The sequence below is a fragment of the Crocodylus porosus genome, unplaced genomic scaffold (genome assembly GCF_001723895.1).
Source record: "Crocodylus porosus isolate Cpor-Errol unplaced genomic scaffold, CroPor_comp1, whole genome shotgun sequence".
Taxonomy (NCBI): Eukaryota; Metazoa; Chordata; order Crocodylia; family Crocodylidae; genus Crocodylus; species Crocodylus porosus.
In genome coordinates this window covers 21,078,561-21,095,763 of record NW_017728949.1, presented here as the reverse complement: position 1 = coordinate 21,095,763, position 17,203 = coordinate 21,078,561, and the positions used below count along the sequence as shown (strand labels likewise).

The window sequence follows — 17,203 nt, the reverse complement described above, 5'->3', positions numbered from 1 at the left end:
GGGCCCGGCCCGGCACCAGGCAGCGGCCTCCTCCCAGCAAGCGAGGAGTTAACCCCTTCCCACCACGAGCCCGCTTACCTCCAGCTGTGCTGGGGGTCGGCAGGGGGCTCGGCGGCTGAGATTCAGTGATTTGGATGTAGATACAGCTTTAAATGTTTTTTCTACATACCTCTAGGTAGCTGGGGCTCTGAACACTGTGGTGCTGGGCAGATGCAGCATCCTACAGAAGGGAGGGGGCTCCCCAGAGCAGCAGATCTAGAAGTGGACCAGAAGCACTTCCAGGTCCACTGGGGAGTGTGCTGGGGGGGCCTCCCGCGCCCCCCTGGCTCAGCGACTGGTGCCTCATGGGTCTGGGGGGGCACCTGTGGTCCCCCTGTGGCCAGTCGCTGGGCCTGGGGGTGGCCCAGCGTGCTCGCTGACAGACCTGAAAGTGGACCGGAAGTACATTTCTGGGTTCACTGCCGAGCATGCTGGAGAGTCCCCCCACACTGCTGTGGGATGTTCCATCCACCCCCACATCACAGCGATCACAAGCTGTGCTGCTACCTCAAGGTATGTAGAAAAACTTTTAAAGCTGTGCCTATGTCTGAATCGCCAGTTCACTGAATCACCATCAAATCATTAGATCTGGATTTAGCTGAATTGAATCAGGGATAGTGATCAGTATCAATGGATCAAATTGCTGTCCCTGATTTGGGCTGAATCTGAATCCAAATTGAATAGGGTTCATTTTGTACACCCCTACGCTGCAGCCATTCCCTAACAGAAGTACACAGCTGCAGAGCACTCTGATCATGTAACAAATTAACCCTTATTTTATGAGGGTTCAAATGAAGGCTCTCCAAAGCACAGCAACTTTATTAACTTGTGTCTGCTCCAGTGCCTGGGTTGTTGCAGCCTAGCCCCGCCTCTGGTACTGTCTCAGGACAGGAGGTGGGGAGAAAGGCAGGGAGGGAGCCCAGACTGGTGTTTTCCCAGTGTGCACTGGAGTGGGGGTAGGTGGATTGGAGCTTCCTTTCTCCCCCGAGGTGGGGGCTCCAATCCACCTGCCGCCATTCCAGCACAGACTGGGCAAACACCAGTCTGAGCTCCTTTCCCCCCCTTCCATCCTGAGACAGCATCGGGGGCTCCTTGGGGAAGAGGCTGCCAACACACAGCCTCTCTTGCTGGATCGGCTACAAATTGGAGCTTGATCCCCCACCATCCTGACGCAACAGCTAACATCTGTTGGGTTGACAGAATCAGTCTATCGCGTGGTGCTTTTGGGTTGGGAGGATCAGTCTAGCTCATGGCATTTTCTGTGAAGCATCATGATCTAGACCAGGGAGTTGCACTTCTGCTTGTGCCTTCTTTCTGTTAAATAAGGCTATCTCCTTTTCTTCCCCCACAGGCTCTGAAGAAGGTCTTTACATCCCTGCAGTTTAAGATAATAGAGGACTCAAACCTAGAAGCAAAGCAAATGCTAGAGATAATGCAAATGTATAGCAAAAAAGACCATAGCAGTATGGACTGCTTCATTTGCTGCCTCCTCTCACATGGTGATAAAGGCCAACTAAAAGGGACTGACTGGAAATCTGTACCTATTAAAGGGCTGGTCTCCTGCTTCATTGGATCTAACTGCAAATCGCTTGCTGGCAAACCCAAGCTCTTCTTTATTCAGGCCTGCCAAGGCACACACAAGGAGCAAAGTATCTCTGTGGAAGAAGATGGTTGTCAAAAACTTGAGACAGATGCTTGTCCTTTGCCTTCAGTTCCTGACTGGGCTGATATCCTAACTGGCATGGCTACCTTTGGGCAGGGGGCTAGACTCGATGATCTCCCAAGGTCCCTTCCAGCCCTGATGTCTATGAAATCTATGCGAGTCTGTGGCAGTCCCCAGCTCAAACTAGCCTCCTAGTTCCCAATCCCCAGCTGAAACTTTTAAATCCCCATCTTCAGTCCCCCTCTTCCAAATAGCCAATATTCTGTTTTAAAATGAAGATAAATGATGTCTGGAGACAAACCATGTGGAGAGGGGTATTGGACAATGTATTTATTTAGATAACATGGAAAAATATATGTTTTCTCCTGACCATATCCAAGGGGCACCCCACCATTTGTTACCAGTCTTACATTGAGAACATTTGCTAAACTTCTTTCAGCCTCAGTTATGTTGAATTTAAGAGTTACAAAGTGGATCGTACAAACTTAAGTGACCAGCCCCATAAAGAGGCAGGAAATACCAGCTTTGCCCAAAAGATCATGATATCAGAGAAAACGAGGCACGAGTCTGTGTCTTCGCAGGCCTAGTTTGTAAACCTGTATGTTTGTACAATGTTTTTTATTTTACTCCTTTTCCAGCCATGTGGATCTGGTGACCATCTTAACAAATGTGAACAAAGATGTGGGAGACAAAGTGTTTCAAGCAAGTAAACAAATGCCAGAAATAATATCAACCCTGAGGAGACAACTCATCTTCTAGACCCCAACAACACTACCAGGCAACCAGAGACAGGAAGTCCATGATGTGTGACATTAGGAGTCACTGCTGGGAAGGGTTGAATTTGCACTTCAACAGGATAACTGAATTGGATCTGTTCAGTTAGGTCTTGATCCTGCCAAGGTATTCGAGGTCCTCAGCTTGGATTTCCATAGCTGTACTTCCTCAGTCTCCTGACAGCATATGCAAATATAAGGGACTAGTAATAAACCCCCATCTCTCTACTTCAAGAAGACAGGAAGGTTCTCAGGACCTTGTCAGGATTGGGCCTTTGGTCCTAATTTCACGTGAAATAACTCCCCAAGGGACCCTGATTTGGAAGCACTGCTGGATTTATACAACCTGTGTCAGAGCAACTAGTACAATCATGAAAAAAGATCCGTAAATTTGGGATGCAAACTGAGGGTGCCATCCCAGGAAAGCTCCACATGGTTCTAGCACCACTTTCTTTGCCAGTATGAATTTCTTCTGGGGTTAAGTCATGGTTCTCAGGAAGAAAACCCACATCCTTTCCCAGAATGGCTAGGGAAGAAGATGCTGACATAACATTACACTTGACCAACTCCTTTGGGAGGATGTGTTTTACAAGCATTAATAATTTCCTAAGAATCTCTGTTTACTTTACAGGCATTACTTAATTCACTCTAACAGCACAATAGCTTTCAGGATTTACAACAAAATGTAAAAGGAGGGGCTCCCCCACTTTTCCCTGGATTCTCTGCAGTTCCTCTGTCATGAATAGCTATTTGCCTACCAGAGAAGTCAGGAGGTAGGTCTCTTTTAGAGGCAGATGACTTTGTTACTTTCACATGTGCTTCTCCCTGGCTCCATGAGTGTTGATGGTTGGCTCTGGGCAGTAGGGAACCCTTTCCTTATGTTAGATGCCAATAAAGAAGTTGTGGTTTGTGCCTTGTGCCTCTTTTTCCCTGTCTAACAGATAAGACATCCTGGGGTGGGGGCAGCACTACAGGCACCTGGATAATGAACATAGGGTTGCCCCTTCCAGTGTGTGATTCTTCAGCTACTGAACACAGTGGTGAGAGCATGGTGCTCTATGTGTGTATGTATGTTTGTGTGTGTTCCTCCACCAAACTTCCTTGGTACAGTGACTTTTCTACTCATGTTCCCCACTTCCATTCTGCCTCCAGAACCCTCTCCAGAGATTCTCTCTCTGTTTTCCTACAATAAAACCACTCCCCTCTGTACTGAGGAGGCCCTCCTTTCCCTAGTTGCTAATGAATATTGTTTTGTCCTCTCTTCCTCTTTTCTTTTCCTGGGGGGAAAAGAAAGTGCAGTACATCAGCAGTAGCTTAGAACTTGGCTGAACCTTTACCTTGAAAGCCTGTGGCTTTGAACTTCCTGTGCTGGGACAGTCACTGCAGGTGCCCACTGCTTCTGTTCCTACAGGACATCAAAAGCACCTTCTACAAATACCAATGCATTTGTCAGCTGCTCTTTCCTTTGCTCCTTAGGCCAGGTTGCTTCCACCTGATTCCTGCTAGCCTCCATCTGCAAAGGCATCCCTGTAAGTTTGGGTAAGCGACTGCTGCTCTTCACATGGGCTACTGGGAGATTTGAGACTGACCATCTCTGTAGGTCCTGAAATAGGAATGGATGGATTCTGAGCTCTATTTCCAAAACCCAGTCTCTGTTTCAGTCAAGACTAAGAACTCATTTATGCCTTACACTTTCTGTTACGTAGTCAGCAATTCCTCACAGGAGCAGAAGGTGTATCCTGAGTAATTGAGCCCTTTCTCCTGTGTTTGAATACAATTATTTTTCAAAAAGTGTCCACAAGAACATCGGGTTCAGACCCTTTCTCATACCAGTCCCAAAGCATCCTATAAAAAGCTCTACAATATGCCATGGATGAAGAGTAGGGGAGAAAGGGCTACTAACAATGCCTCACTGCCTTCATGGTTTGCTTTTTATGGGTGATAGCAATGCCACTTTTAATTTATGAAGCCCTGCCTTCTGGGGAGTGCTTGGGGACATTAAAGAGTCAACTCCAACTTTCTAATGAAGTAGTATAACATCACCCTTCTTGTATGGATAGGGAAACAGAGGCGTTAGGGTAGTTACATTTTTAAGGTGTGTTTTAAAGGGTCAAGCTGTGAAATCAGCTGCTGTGCATGAAGTCTTAGATACTCACTCTCTAGAGGATATGGTCAAGTATGTACAGAGTGAAGGGTCAAGAGCTTTATGCAGCTTTCTAGTTGCTGCCGCACTATTAATCTCAAAAAGATATTTGCTCAGGCTGTGTGTGTATTAGGTGCTGTATATATTTACTTATGATTTAAATGTTCAAAAGATCAGGTGTCTCTTCAGTTAATCCAGGCTTTATTAATTAGGGGTAATTATTTGTTTATACAGTGATTTTCTCATGTGCAGAGTAGAATTGTAGATGATGATACAATTATTTACTCTATATTCCAGTCTGCAGTTTGCATGTGCGATGGAATTGTGTTTAATTATGAATGAAAGGGAAATGATCACATGCTGTATTGTGGTTCTGTTTATAAGGAATGATTAAAGATGGAAGCTATAAACATATTATATAAACATGCAGTAAGAGCTATAGAGTGTATCAAGAACATCAGTAGAAGGTATGAATATAAACCATAGTTATAAGCAATCTATTGATCTGATGGACTCCAGCATTAGTTTAACCATTAATTAAAATACTTCTCACTTTTAACAGTTTTATACAGTTTAGAAAGTTAACATAAAGCATGACCCTTCCTGGTTTAACTTAAACCAGAGTCCCCCAGCATCCCAGATGCTTTGCAGCCCTGGGTTGGGCTCTCTGCTCAGAGCAGGGCTGGCCCCACTCTTCTGCTCCCTTGTAGGAGTGCCAGCAGAGACTGCAGGCACAGTAATGCCTGCCTGGCTTCCCCCTACCCCCACCCCATACCTCCTCAGCACAGAAGTAGCCAGCATGTGGTATGGTAGCTAATGCTGAGAGGTGTCTGTGTAAGTGAGACAGGACAGAGTCTGCTTAGGGCTTTTTGGAGCTAATCAACAAGTTAGCTGGTAATATCCCTCCATTCCTTCCTTGGAAAAGGTTGCTTAAGAAGAGCTTGAACTAATGAGAGGCTTTTGTTTTCCTGATGGAGTGCTAAATGCTGTGTTATCAACTCCATCACTGGTCAGGAACAGCAAGGTGGGGGGAAACCCCCTAATCAGAGTGTCCTGCCAGGGCCTGGCAACATCCCCCCTTAGCTCAGCATTGTGGAAGGGAAGGAAGGGCTGCTTTAGCATCCCCCAGCTTCTAGCCTGAGCCACTGCAGGTATGTGCCTGCATTTTCTCAGTCCAGAGGAAATGTCTGGGCAGTTGCAAACTGGTTCAGCCTTGCCAGGTTAGACTAACCTGCAAAGATTGAATCAATTCAGGGTCAGGCTTTTTGAATGTCTGTTTCTAGCCTAGGAGACTAGTATCATGGATCTTCCAATTTACACATTCTTCCTCCTTTATATCTGTATGTTTGGATGGTAATAGTTAACGGTGTAACCTATGAAGTTTCAGCAGGATGAATCCTGCCACTGCTACACGCTGTTGCTTTGCAAAGCCAGGTTATGACAGCCACCTGACACTTCTAGAACAGAACTATTCTAGAATAGAAGCAAAAACCCCCCAAAACAAACCTTCTCCCCATTTCTCTGAAAAAGGAGCTTTAATTTTATCCACAGTTTCTTTTGATCATCAATTTAGGTGGCTTACCTCTGTTTTACATGATTTGGTGCTGAAAGCTATGCCAATACCTAAATAAAAAATCTGTATAATTAGTTCTGATTCTTTACAGAGTTTTGTCTGCACAGCTCCTAAAACTATGGCCAACTTTTCAGGAGTAACCAGTGATTTGGGTACTTCAGTTTTTGGATGGCCAGTTTGTGAGACCTTAAAGGTACTAGCTTCTCAGAAAATGCTGAATGCCTACTTTTCAAAAACCATTTCCGTATGAAAGTGCTAGAAACAAGGACCCAAAAATAACTAAATAGATCTGAAGATTTTTGCCTAAGGTATTAAACCAGAGGTTATATTTCTTTATTGTACCTTATGGATTGAATTTGGTGGCAGCAACTTTACTGGAACTGATAAAACATTCACTGGCTTTAATGGAGTTGTATCTGCATACAACAGGGTTCGGTGAGAGTCCATGTATTTTGAAGCTTCACCTCATCTAGAATTAAAAACATGGGACAGGAAAATAGAGCTTTCCTTGCAATTACTTGCAGTGTTTTTATTTTCTACCGCTGGACATATATCAGTGTTTTTTTTCCAAAAAGGGTAGGGCAGAGTGGAAGTGGGAGGAGGGAGAGAAATGGTAGGAGACACATCTGATGGGGATGAAGCAGAAGAAAATATGATAGGAGGCTCAACAAGGGAGGATTGTCTGCAGTTGAACTGAGACAGAGGAATATGTCTGCAGTCTGTACCAAACATTGCATCATTATTTATTTTCAAATGTGGCTCAGGAGCTACACCACATGGAATGGACATTTTGTATTCATGAGGGTGGCTAGGAAGACAAATAACACCTTCTTATTCAATCTTCTTTGCAACATTAGTAGGGCACATCACTGTTCAAAATAAGTTCCTTTTCAGGAATGTAAAGTATTGCAACAATCTCTGCACTTTTACCCACACAATAGTTCATTTGGTCATCAAGAATACAACATTTTTGGGTGCCTCATAGGGTTCAGAGCACAGTCTACCACAAAATGGCTCTGGAAGTTAACCTTCTTATAGCTATGGATATAGCTAGCATCTCTCTGTTCATACTGATGGGCTTTTATACAGCCTTTGGCACAGTGAACCACAAGTTACTGCCACCCTGATTATATGATCAAGCAAAAGGTAGATGACCAAATGACTAATTTGGTGATGGTAAGCATTTCTTCACTCTGAAGTCCTTCAGCTGCAGGGTACTTTAAAGCAGTGGGGGCCAATCTTTTTGGCACAAATGCCACAAATTAGTCCTACAACCTCTCTGAATGCCACTCTGATCCCCCACTTCCATGCCCCCCTGCTGCCCTGCTTTCTGCTTCCATCCCTGTGCTCCCTACCCCATCTGCTACTCTGCCTTTTGTTTCCTGCCCTATCTGCCATGGTATTGCTTGTACCCTGCCTGATCTGCCAAATGCCATACCCACAGGCTGCCCTTGCCAATTGTGGCATATATGCTGCAGGTTGGCCAGACCTGCTTTAAGAGATCCAAACTGTCCTCACTTTTCTTTAACATGAGGCCACTGGGAGACATAGTAAGAAGCACAGGAAGCCACAGGAGAACTTCACTAATTCAGTATCTCAGTGACTTAGAGCTGTGTATCATTCTCTCCTATTATGTCTACCGCCTCTAGTACTACAATATGAAAATGACCACAAGATACCAGCTGTCTCATGACCATGTAACAGCACTTTCCTGAAACATTGTACTTTACCTCTGGCTTGAAAAGCTTTTGTCGTCTTCTACTGGATGAAGATCTGACCACAGCTATCTGTGCATCTGTCTCCTCCAGCCTGGATGAATGTAACTCATGATATCTGTGTTTGCAGCAGAATGTGAAGGTGATGCTCAGGCTGGCACAGAATGTGCCTGTCCATCTCCTTGATGGCTTCATTCACTTTACACATGTCAGACCCATGCTCAAGTCCCTTTGATTGATCACGATTAGTGTCCAATGCAAGTTGAAGAGATTTTTCCTCATTTTCAGTGCAGTAAGTGGCCCCAGATTGGGGTATAGTGGCAGAATGTCTAAGACATCTTGCTGTGGCTCCCAGGGTGTCAGTTCATGCCCCAGTCTGGGCTCAGGCTAAAAGCTGTCCCCTGTTGACTCAGCTGTATATAGGTACCTGTTCATTCAAGTTGGTTAGTTGTAGGCAATGGACATGGATTGCTTCTTCTATGCTATTGGCTGTTGTGCTTTTTTGCCTTTGTCTGGTTTTTTTGAACAATGGCCACAGCTAAAATTGGGAGTTTTGACTGATGTGCACTGATGTCTACAATCAATCTCTCAGCTAACTGGCTGCAGGGCCTTGCTTTTCCACTTAATATCAAACCAGCTGCCAGATTTGAGGCCAGAAAGGCAAGGACTGTGGGAATTTTTGCCTTCCTTTATTGTGGGAGTACCAGAAGTGCCAGAAAGTCCATGAAGGTGCTCAGACACTACAATGCTGTATGACAGTATAAAATCCCCCAAGATAGATAGATAAGTATTACAAGTGATCATAAGGAACGGAAAAGTGTGCTTAGTTTAAAATGTTTTTGTGCATAATAAATAGCCTGTTTTTAGTCAGTTCTCTGTTTGGGAAGTCCCTCAAGTTCATTATGGCTGTCCTCTCAACAAACATACCTCTTCTTTCCCTGCCCCCCAACCTTTCTAATTTGTACGACTCTAACAGATACTGTTATGAGACCACACTGGGAAATTCCCAGGGTCCCTAGTGCCATTTGCTGTCATTTGTGCTATGTAAAGAGGCTGAAGTGCCATATGTTCCTTTGTAAGTGAAAGGCTGTTTCACCCAGCACATTTATTTTCAACTTGGTCTAATTCTCCCTATGCTTTAATTAATTTTACATCATTGTAACTGCTTTGACATGAGTAGAATTGCACCTCCTTATACAGAACCATGTAGGAAAATAATCTGTACCAAACAGTGGAATACCTAGGGCAGAGAACCAGAGCAAGTGCCCTGGGTACTAACTTGTGGGGGACGTATGGGGGGAAACAGACCAGAAAAATATGCAGCCACATAACGAGCAGCATGGTGACAGCCAGAAATCTCCACTGCCCTGTGTGTGGCAGCATGCCATAGGTGCCCAGCTGTATCATTATGCCTCTGGGCCAAAAGTCTCTCTTCTCTTCAAGAAACCCTTGTTAATATGGGGGGACTGGACTTGGTAGCTCAAGAGGCCTCTTCCAATCCTTTGCTCCTATGGACACTGGCATGCCTTAACCAGGGTAGGCCTTCGGTTACTAGAAAATGTTCATATTAAAGTGTGAGTTGCAGGAGTTCTTGTGTGAAATGATAAAAGTGACTGGACAATAAATCAATTTGACCGGCCTCAGCCTAAACTCCTGATCTAACTCCTGATCTGTACGACCACATACATGGCAGGTTGAAAGAGACTGCATATCCTGCTTTTCCATAGGATGTCCTGGGATGAGCTTTGGGAACATCTGGAAGGTCCTAGCTTTTAATTTATCAATAAGGAGCATTATTTTGATAACTTAGAAGGCTTGTTTAAGGCATATGCAGTAGCTATTCTGAGTAGAATTTGCTCTGTGTTTTCCAGGAACAAACAGTTTAGTGGAAAGAGTGCTCAGTGAACTGAGCAATTTGTGAGTGAAAAGAAATGTCAAACAAACAGGGATGTTTTCAAGGTTATTCTTCTGCTCAGGGTGAGTTCTAGTGACATTTGTTCATTCAAGCTCTGAGTTGTAGAAAGATATCATTGGTCCTATGAAACATGTGTCTTATTGGTGATTCAGAAACTGCTAGCACCAGCATGCTTTGAAAACATGATAAAATGCAATGATTTCCTGATAAAGTCACCATAACACTGTCACCGTGCTGCTCATTATGCAGCACCATAACACTGCCTCTGATTTTTTAATGTTAAAATTGGATGAAATTCTGGACAAATATGCTAGGGGTTTCAGTAACTTCGGAGAGTAGGGGATGGGGAAGGAAATGGTGTCACTGAATATTTGATCTTCAATACCATGCCTCCAAAAGACTAGAAAAATGCTGCTCAATTTGTTTACAGGAATAAACTGACAGTTTATGTAGATCACTTCCTAACAGCAGCCTGGTACTGCAGTCAACTCGGAAGTCTTCAAGTAGATAAGGCTTTGCCTCTTGCTGTTGCATAAAAATGTGGATGATTTCTTGATACTGTTTACAAGGAGCTTGGAAAAGGTGATTACAGTAATGACAGAGAAGTGGGAGAGCCTTGTTGGTAAAAGTAAGTGTTTAATAGCTTAATAACTAGCTTCAGAATAACTGGCAGGCACCTGGCAAGGGCAGGCCCAGAGGACACCGGAGCTGCAGAGGGAAGCACCAGGACCCTGCGCAGAGCAGGCAGGCAGGCTCCAGCAGGGGGGAAGATCAGGCTTGCTGCTTTTTTTTTCTTCCTGGGCTGGCCTGCAGAGCCCCTGAGCTGCCCAGAGTCTGGTACTTCCCTCTATAGCTGTAGGGTAGGAAACTAAAACTCCTCGGAGGTGTTTTACTTTGCAATGCCCTAAAGTAATTTGCTGCATCCCAAAGTCATTTAAGGCACATTATGTCACCAAATGTGCTACAGTGGCTGGAATCAATGCGCAATATGCCACCAAATGTGGAAGCAGCAATGGCATTAAAGTGGTGCAAAAGGCATTTATTTAACCTGCTTTAAAGTGTTGTCTACAAACACCTACTTCCAAGTTTCTTAGCACAAGTCACACACTGCCAGCTCTGTCTGATCGTTTGTGTTGATGTTATTAACTATTTTAGGTCCCTCATTCCTGAAGTCCTTCCCGCCCAGTTTTCACTTATTCTGGCAAACTTTTATTGACTTCAGTGTTTATTTTGAAGGGACAGCAGCTCCTAGTGTTTTGCATGTGGTATGAACTCGTACTCATATGGAGCTGTTACTTATTCCACACAAGCGCTGTGCTTGGCTACAAACAGATTCACAAGATGCCTTCTAAACTAAAAGCTGTCTACCAGTTTGCATGCCATGGTGAGGTACAATCCCTAGCAGCTGTGCAGAGCAGAGACTGCTCATGGGGGTGGAGGGATGAAGAGGTTGGACACTAAGGGAGGACCGTCTTTTTAAAAAAAAAAAAAAAATGGGACAAGTGGGCATGTTTTTTTCCCCAAACACTTAGGCCCTTACTTCAGTCTATCCTTAGGACTCTGCAAGGAGTTTGGGGTTTGGCCTACACAGATAAAATCCATTTAACTTCAGAAGGGAGGGGAAGGATGAGCCTTCTAGCACCAGCTGAATGCCTTGGTGAGCTTCCTCAGCCGGCAGGGATGCCAGACCATGATCATGAAGGGGGCTGACACCCTGAGCAGGAAAATGCTCTCGGGGGCATCTTTAGCACTGCCTGCCGAGTCAAGCTGCTAAGAGCCGGGCTGGTGAGACATGGGCAGGACCGACTGCAAGCACTGACTGTCTTGGGGGTGGCGCCGACCTGGGCTTGCAACGCCCACATGTCGGGCAGGCCCCCGCAGCCCTGCGCTTCGGAAGGAGGAAGTGAAGGGGAAGGCGATTACGGCCCCGCGCCTTGCGCGAGCTGCGTCCTGACAGGAAGATCCGCGGACGCGGCTGCTTCCCTGGGCGGGAGGTCGGAAAACTTAGCCGGCTCCCGCCCTTGCCCAGCGGCGCGCGGAGCGGGGCGGGGCGGGCGCCAGATCCCTTGTGCCGGCAGGCTCGCTCCGGCTGACGGCGGCTCCCCGCGCGGGGTAGACAGGCGGGCGGCGGCGGCGGCAGGATGGACTTCCTCCGCCTGCTGTTCGGGCTGAGCGAGGCGCTGGCCTCGGAGGACCTGGCGGCGCTGAAGTTCCTGAGCCTGGAGCACGTGTCGCTGCGGAAGCAGGAGGCGATCCGGGAGCCCCAGGCCTTCTTCCTGGCGCTGCAGGAGCAGGGCCTGCTGGCCGAGGACGACCTGGCCTTCCTGAAGGAGCTGCTCTTCCGCATCCACCGCATCGACCTCCTGAGCGAGCACCTGGGCTCCAGCCGCCAGGAGATGGAGCGGGAGCTGCTGGTCCCCGGCAGGGCTAAGGTGTCTCCCTTCAGGTGGGTGGCGCTGGGGGGGGGGTGTCAACTACATGTCCCTCTGCTGGTGCCTGTGCAGGGGTGAGTGGCGCCCCTGCAGCCCTGGTTCCCCGCTGCCCCCAGTCAGTTTTGCCCTTGGCTTCAGATCAAGGGGATGCTGGCTGCAGTGCCCCACCCGGGCCATCGTCCCAGCACTGGGGCCACCCCAGAGAGCAACAGGAGCGGAGTGTGCACTTCTGTCCTGGGCTTTTTATAATGGAGGACAAGCCCCACTCTCATCTTTCTTTAAAGGTGCCCTGCAGTGACTCACGTGGTAACCCATCGTATTGTGCAGTAGCCCAAGTAATTTTAGGATCAGTGCTTGTGTTTGGTACAACTGTTGTTTACACCTTTCTGAAGCACTGCAGGGGAGGAGCATGGGATTCTTCTGTTAATTTGACTAAAATCCCTCGCCTGGACCACACATCCGTGAGTACCACCCATTTTAAAACCTCAGAGTTTATGCTGACTGTCAAATGTGAGATCTTAGAGCACTGCGTGCTGGCTTGAAAACGGACCTGGAAATCTCTCGAATCACCTGGCAATACAAACAGTACTGTGGTGTAAACTAATCTGATTTCACATCTCAACATATTTATCCACAGAATTTTAGAAATCTGCAAAGTTATCACCATTTACTGAAAACAGAGAATGGGTTGTGATAAATTAGTCTGCAGTAAAAAACCTGAGCCTATAGAAATATGTATACATTTTGTCTGGGCAGCACATCTTGATTTTAAAAACTACCTCAATTTGGCAGCATAAGAAGACATCTTGCTTGAGCTCCAAGTTGTCCTGGGATTTAATCTAGTTAAAAAAAAATCTGTTGTACTACCAATGGAGTGCAAGGCTGCGTGACTGAGGAAAACCTGGATATGGGTGTAGTAGGGAGATGGTAGGGCATCCAGTCAAAAGATGACTATTGGCTGCCAGTGTGATGAAGACATGAAAAAGGCCAGTGTGATCCTAGGATACCTGAGGAGAGTATTTGCGGTGCAGATGAGGAAGTATTAGTGCCATTGTACAGGGCCCTGGTGAGAACTTATCTCAAGTATTACGTACAACTCTGTTGTTGAGTTTATGGTTGTAGCCATGTTGGTCTAAGGACATAGGCCAGCAAGGTTCTTTGGGTAGATGTGATATCTTTGAGTAGCTGGAAAAAAGTTCTTCCATCTTTTTTTTGTAGTTTTTACTTTAGCCTTTCCCCCCTGCTTTCTTCCCCCTCCTTTCCCTGCGTTAACTTTTGCTTTCCTATTTCTATGTATTTATATTTTCACTGACATCCCGTCACACTTTTAGGTTCTCTCATTCCTGTTTTTCTGATCTCCAACTATTTCCTTTTTCACAGACAGCCTCTTTTCTACTTTGTATTCTATCACTGTAATGTCTCACTTTGACTTTTTCCCCCCCTCCTCCTTTCTTCCCCCTCCCTCCCCTGCTTTACCTTTTGTCTTTCTAATCTCTAGCTACTTACATTCTTACTGACATCCTGCCACACTTTTAGCTTCTCTCATTCTTTGGAGTCTCAGATCAGCAGAGACTCCTATGCCTGAAGAAGGGTGATTGCACCCAAAAGCTTGCCAGGAACTTTTTTTCAGCTACTCAAGTTGGTCTAATAAAAATATATCACATCTACTCAAAGAACCTTTCCTGCCTATATACAACTCAGGTCACCCATCTTCAGGAAAGATGTAGGCAGGCTGAAACTTGTGCAGAAAAGGGGTATCAGGGACTGGAAAGCCTGTTTTCAAGAAAAGACTAGAAGAACTTGGTTGTTAATCGAGCAAAACAAAAACTGGAAAGGAGTATGATTTCTGCCTATAAATATATCAGGAGGTTAAAAACCAACTACTTAAGCTAAAGGAACAAGTTATCACAAGAACACATGGGCGTAAACTGGCCATGGATAATGGAGATTGGAAGATCCTTAACAAGTAGAGCTGTTATGTTCTGAAACAACCTTCCCATGGGCTGGAGTAAAAAACAAAAAACAAAACAAACAAAAAAAACCCTATTGGCTTTTAAATTAAGAGCTCTGCAAAGCTTATGAAAGGGATTATGTGACACCTTGCCTGAAGTAGGGGACTAGACTTGGAGACCCAAGTTTCCTTCCAGGCTAATGCCATATTATGTGACTTTCATGTTTTCTCAAGAGATAGTTAGCTGTCTTAGTCTGAAGTTGGTCAGAAGGCAGGGTAGATATGGACCTTTACATATCTACCCTGACTAAGATTAAGCATGTAGAGCACAATATTTTGTGGACCCAAAGTTACTTGACCAGATGCTGTCATGACTAATGACCATCGCTTTCAGCATTTCATGAAGTGAATTTGGGTTCATGAAAGCTTGTGCTCTCTCTATATATAATCTTATTTAGTTAGCTTATAAAGGTGCATATCTGCCTTGCCTCCTTTATGCTTTTTGGAATGTATTCTGTAGTGCAACTCACCAGGAGAATTGTTAATACAACGAAGGCCCTGACTGCTTGACAAATCATTGAAACAATTTCTGTTTTTCCCTCTCCAGGCACCTGCTTTTCCAGCTGTCAGAAAACATATCCAGGGATGAGCTGAAATCCTTCAAGTTCCTTTTAAGGAAAGAACTTCCGAAATGCAAACTGGATGATGAGACTGTAAGAGGTGGTTTAATTCTTTTTAACTGGTCAAAGGATTGTTAGGGGGTGTTGATGGAACAGGGAATGATTCCCAGAAGCTTCCCAAATTGTCCCTGGCAAAGTGAAGCTAGAGATTTGGTAGCAGATAGGATTGGTAATTGGATACATACCTTTAGCTTCTGCCTTTATCATTATTTTTCATGTTTAACATAGTAGTTTCTAGGGAGCAAATGGGGCCCTTATGGGTTAGCCACTGTACAAGTACAGTAGAGAGTCTCTGACTTGGATAACATGGATCTAAATGAGCAAGACAGCATAGGGCAGTAGGAAAGGATGAAACACAAAGTCAGAGTCTTTGTATCACCAGCTTTCTATCAAATAGCTGTCAGGCTTTTCAGATGCTTGATAGCCATTTATTTTAGTTACTTCAGTTACCCAGCTAGTTATCAGTAAGGATTTTCAATTAATGATACTTCATCCTTTGACTTTACTTGACCATGCTCTTGACCTTACTGTACAAATGTGGGCGAGTACTGTGTCCCCGTCTTACAGATGAGGAGCTGAGGCATAAGAATTAAGTGATTTACCCAAGGTCATAGAGTGAGTCAGTGTCAGAACCAGGAACCTACCTGGGTCTCCCAACACCTAGCTCAGTGCCTTAAGTACCATCTTGCCTGCTTAAGTCCAGACAGTCCTCTCCCTGGCCAGTGTCAACGTGGAAATCGTACTGAGAGCAATTCAAACACAGAAGCATACAATCTGTAGTGGACTGAATATTTAATTTCACTCTCTACAAATGAAATTAAAGGAAGACAGAAAAGTTCAACAAATGTCATGTCCTATCTCTGCTTGTGCTGGGGATGCTGAGCTGCTGGAGGGGCTGTCTTTTGGGGGAGACCCAGAATTGTACTCTTCAATGCATCTGATTTATTCAGTGAAATCAGCTGTGTCGGGTTTTGCATTTGAATACCACCAGGGTGACCAGGTTCCTCCTTGGGTGATGGCATTCTGCCTACTTGAGTTTCTCTGCAGGTTCTACACTGGGTGAGGTCATCTTTACTTTCTTTTTAAATTGCTGTGCACTTCTAAGACTGCTTTTCCAGAGGTGGCTGTTCTCAAGTCAGCCTTATGTACAGTTAATGTGGCTGTGGAGATCATTTCAGTGCAAGAAGTTATAAATATAAGAGGGCATCGCTGTGGATCCAGGTTGGCCTGGTTGAGCTTCAGTTCCCAGGACAGGCTGTTGTAGAGGGGGTATCAGTTGATCAGTGGTAGGGGGTATCAACACCTGTGAGGATGGGGTGAGCTTCTAGATCAGAGACCATGGAAAGAAAGCGGTGTCTCCAAGGGGTGTGTGCTCCACAGGTGGGAAGTGGCACTGGGGCATAAGGAGGCATAGTCTGGCATACCAGCATCGGTGAATTCACAGTGGGACAGTGGCATTGTGGCACAGTGGCATTGTGGGCTGGCTGCCCAGGATAAGTTCCTGTGGTTCCAGCTGGACTTGTGCACCCCAGACCAAAAGTCTGAGCCGCTTTGGTTTTTGCTGCCACTAGTGACATCATTACAGACAACTCTGGTGTACCTATGTTCACCTCAGTCACACTTCCCAGTGGCTGTGCAGTCATACCCTAAAAGAAAACTGCCTTTCTGCTTGTCCAGACAATGATCGATATTTTGATTGAGATGGAGAAGAAGGGGATTTTGGGAGAAGATAACCTGAGTACACTGAAGACTAATTGTGAGAAACTTGACAAGACCCTGCTCAAGAAAATTGAGGAATATGAATTAAACTCAAGGGGTAAAAGGCTCTTTTCACTTAAGTTATTCTTGAACTGACAAATCAGTCCTGTAGTGCTGTGAATGTGTAACTGAACATGACTGTCTCTCATACGCAGAGGAAATGATCATCACAGAAGCACACATGGGTCAAACAGGATTCTCTGAAGGTAACAAGCTTTTCCAAGAAGTTGCAAGTTAGCACCACTTAATAGGCTTGTGTGAAGTGGCTAGTATTTGCTTCGGATTCAGATTCAGCCGATTCAGGGGACAGTGATTTGAATCACTGTCCCCCGAATCGATATGGCTGCTGCTGCTGAATCTCCTAATCAGCCAGGCCCATCCCCCACCCACTCTTCCAGCAATGGCTGCCCTGCCTGCCCCAGCTCTCTGCACTTGTTTAAAAAAAAGCCCTGACTCAGCAGGTGCTGCCTGGCAGGGGGGTAGTCCCTGCTGCCCCCCAGTGCCCCACACTGTGGGAGGGGGCTCTGCCACAAGCCCCCTTCCCCCCACCCCCATCCTAGC

At 45.6% G+C, this 17,203-nt stretch overlaps 1 protein-coding gene and 1 pseudogene across 3 annotated transcripts in view; both read left to right on the top strand.

Annotated features, from left to right (window-relative positions):
- The window catches only part of LOC109322469, a 23,072-nt pseudogene extending 19,682 nt beyond the window's left edge, over positions 1 to 3,390 (top strand).
- An 8,466-nt stretch (positions 3,391 to 11,856) lies between these two features.
- LOC109323090 (caspase-8-like) overlaps positions 11,857 to 17,203 on the top strand; it is an 11,917-nt gene continuing 6,570 nt past the window's right edge. The window contains exons 1-4 of one of the 3 annotated variants that reach the window (XM_019554503.1): positions 11,857 to 12,267; positions 14,812 to 14,917; positions 16,562 to 16,700; positions 16,798 to 16,848. In XM_019554503.1, the coding sequence (XP_019410048.1) occupies positions 11,963 to 12,267; positions 14,812 to 14,917; positions 16,562 to 16,700; positions 16,798 to 16,848 (601 nt within the window). In that variant the 5' untranslated portion in view covers positions 11,857 to 11,962. The remainder of the gene's footprint in view (positions 12,268 to 14,811; positions 14,918 to 16,561; positions 16,701 to 16,797; positions 16,849 to 17,203) is intronic. The other 2 variants (XM_019554501.1, XM_019554502.1) reach the window with 2 other exon arrangements.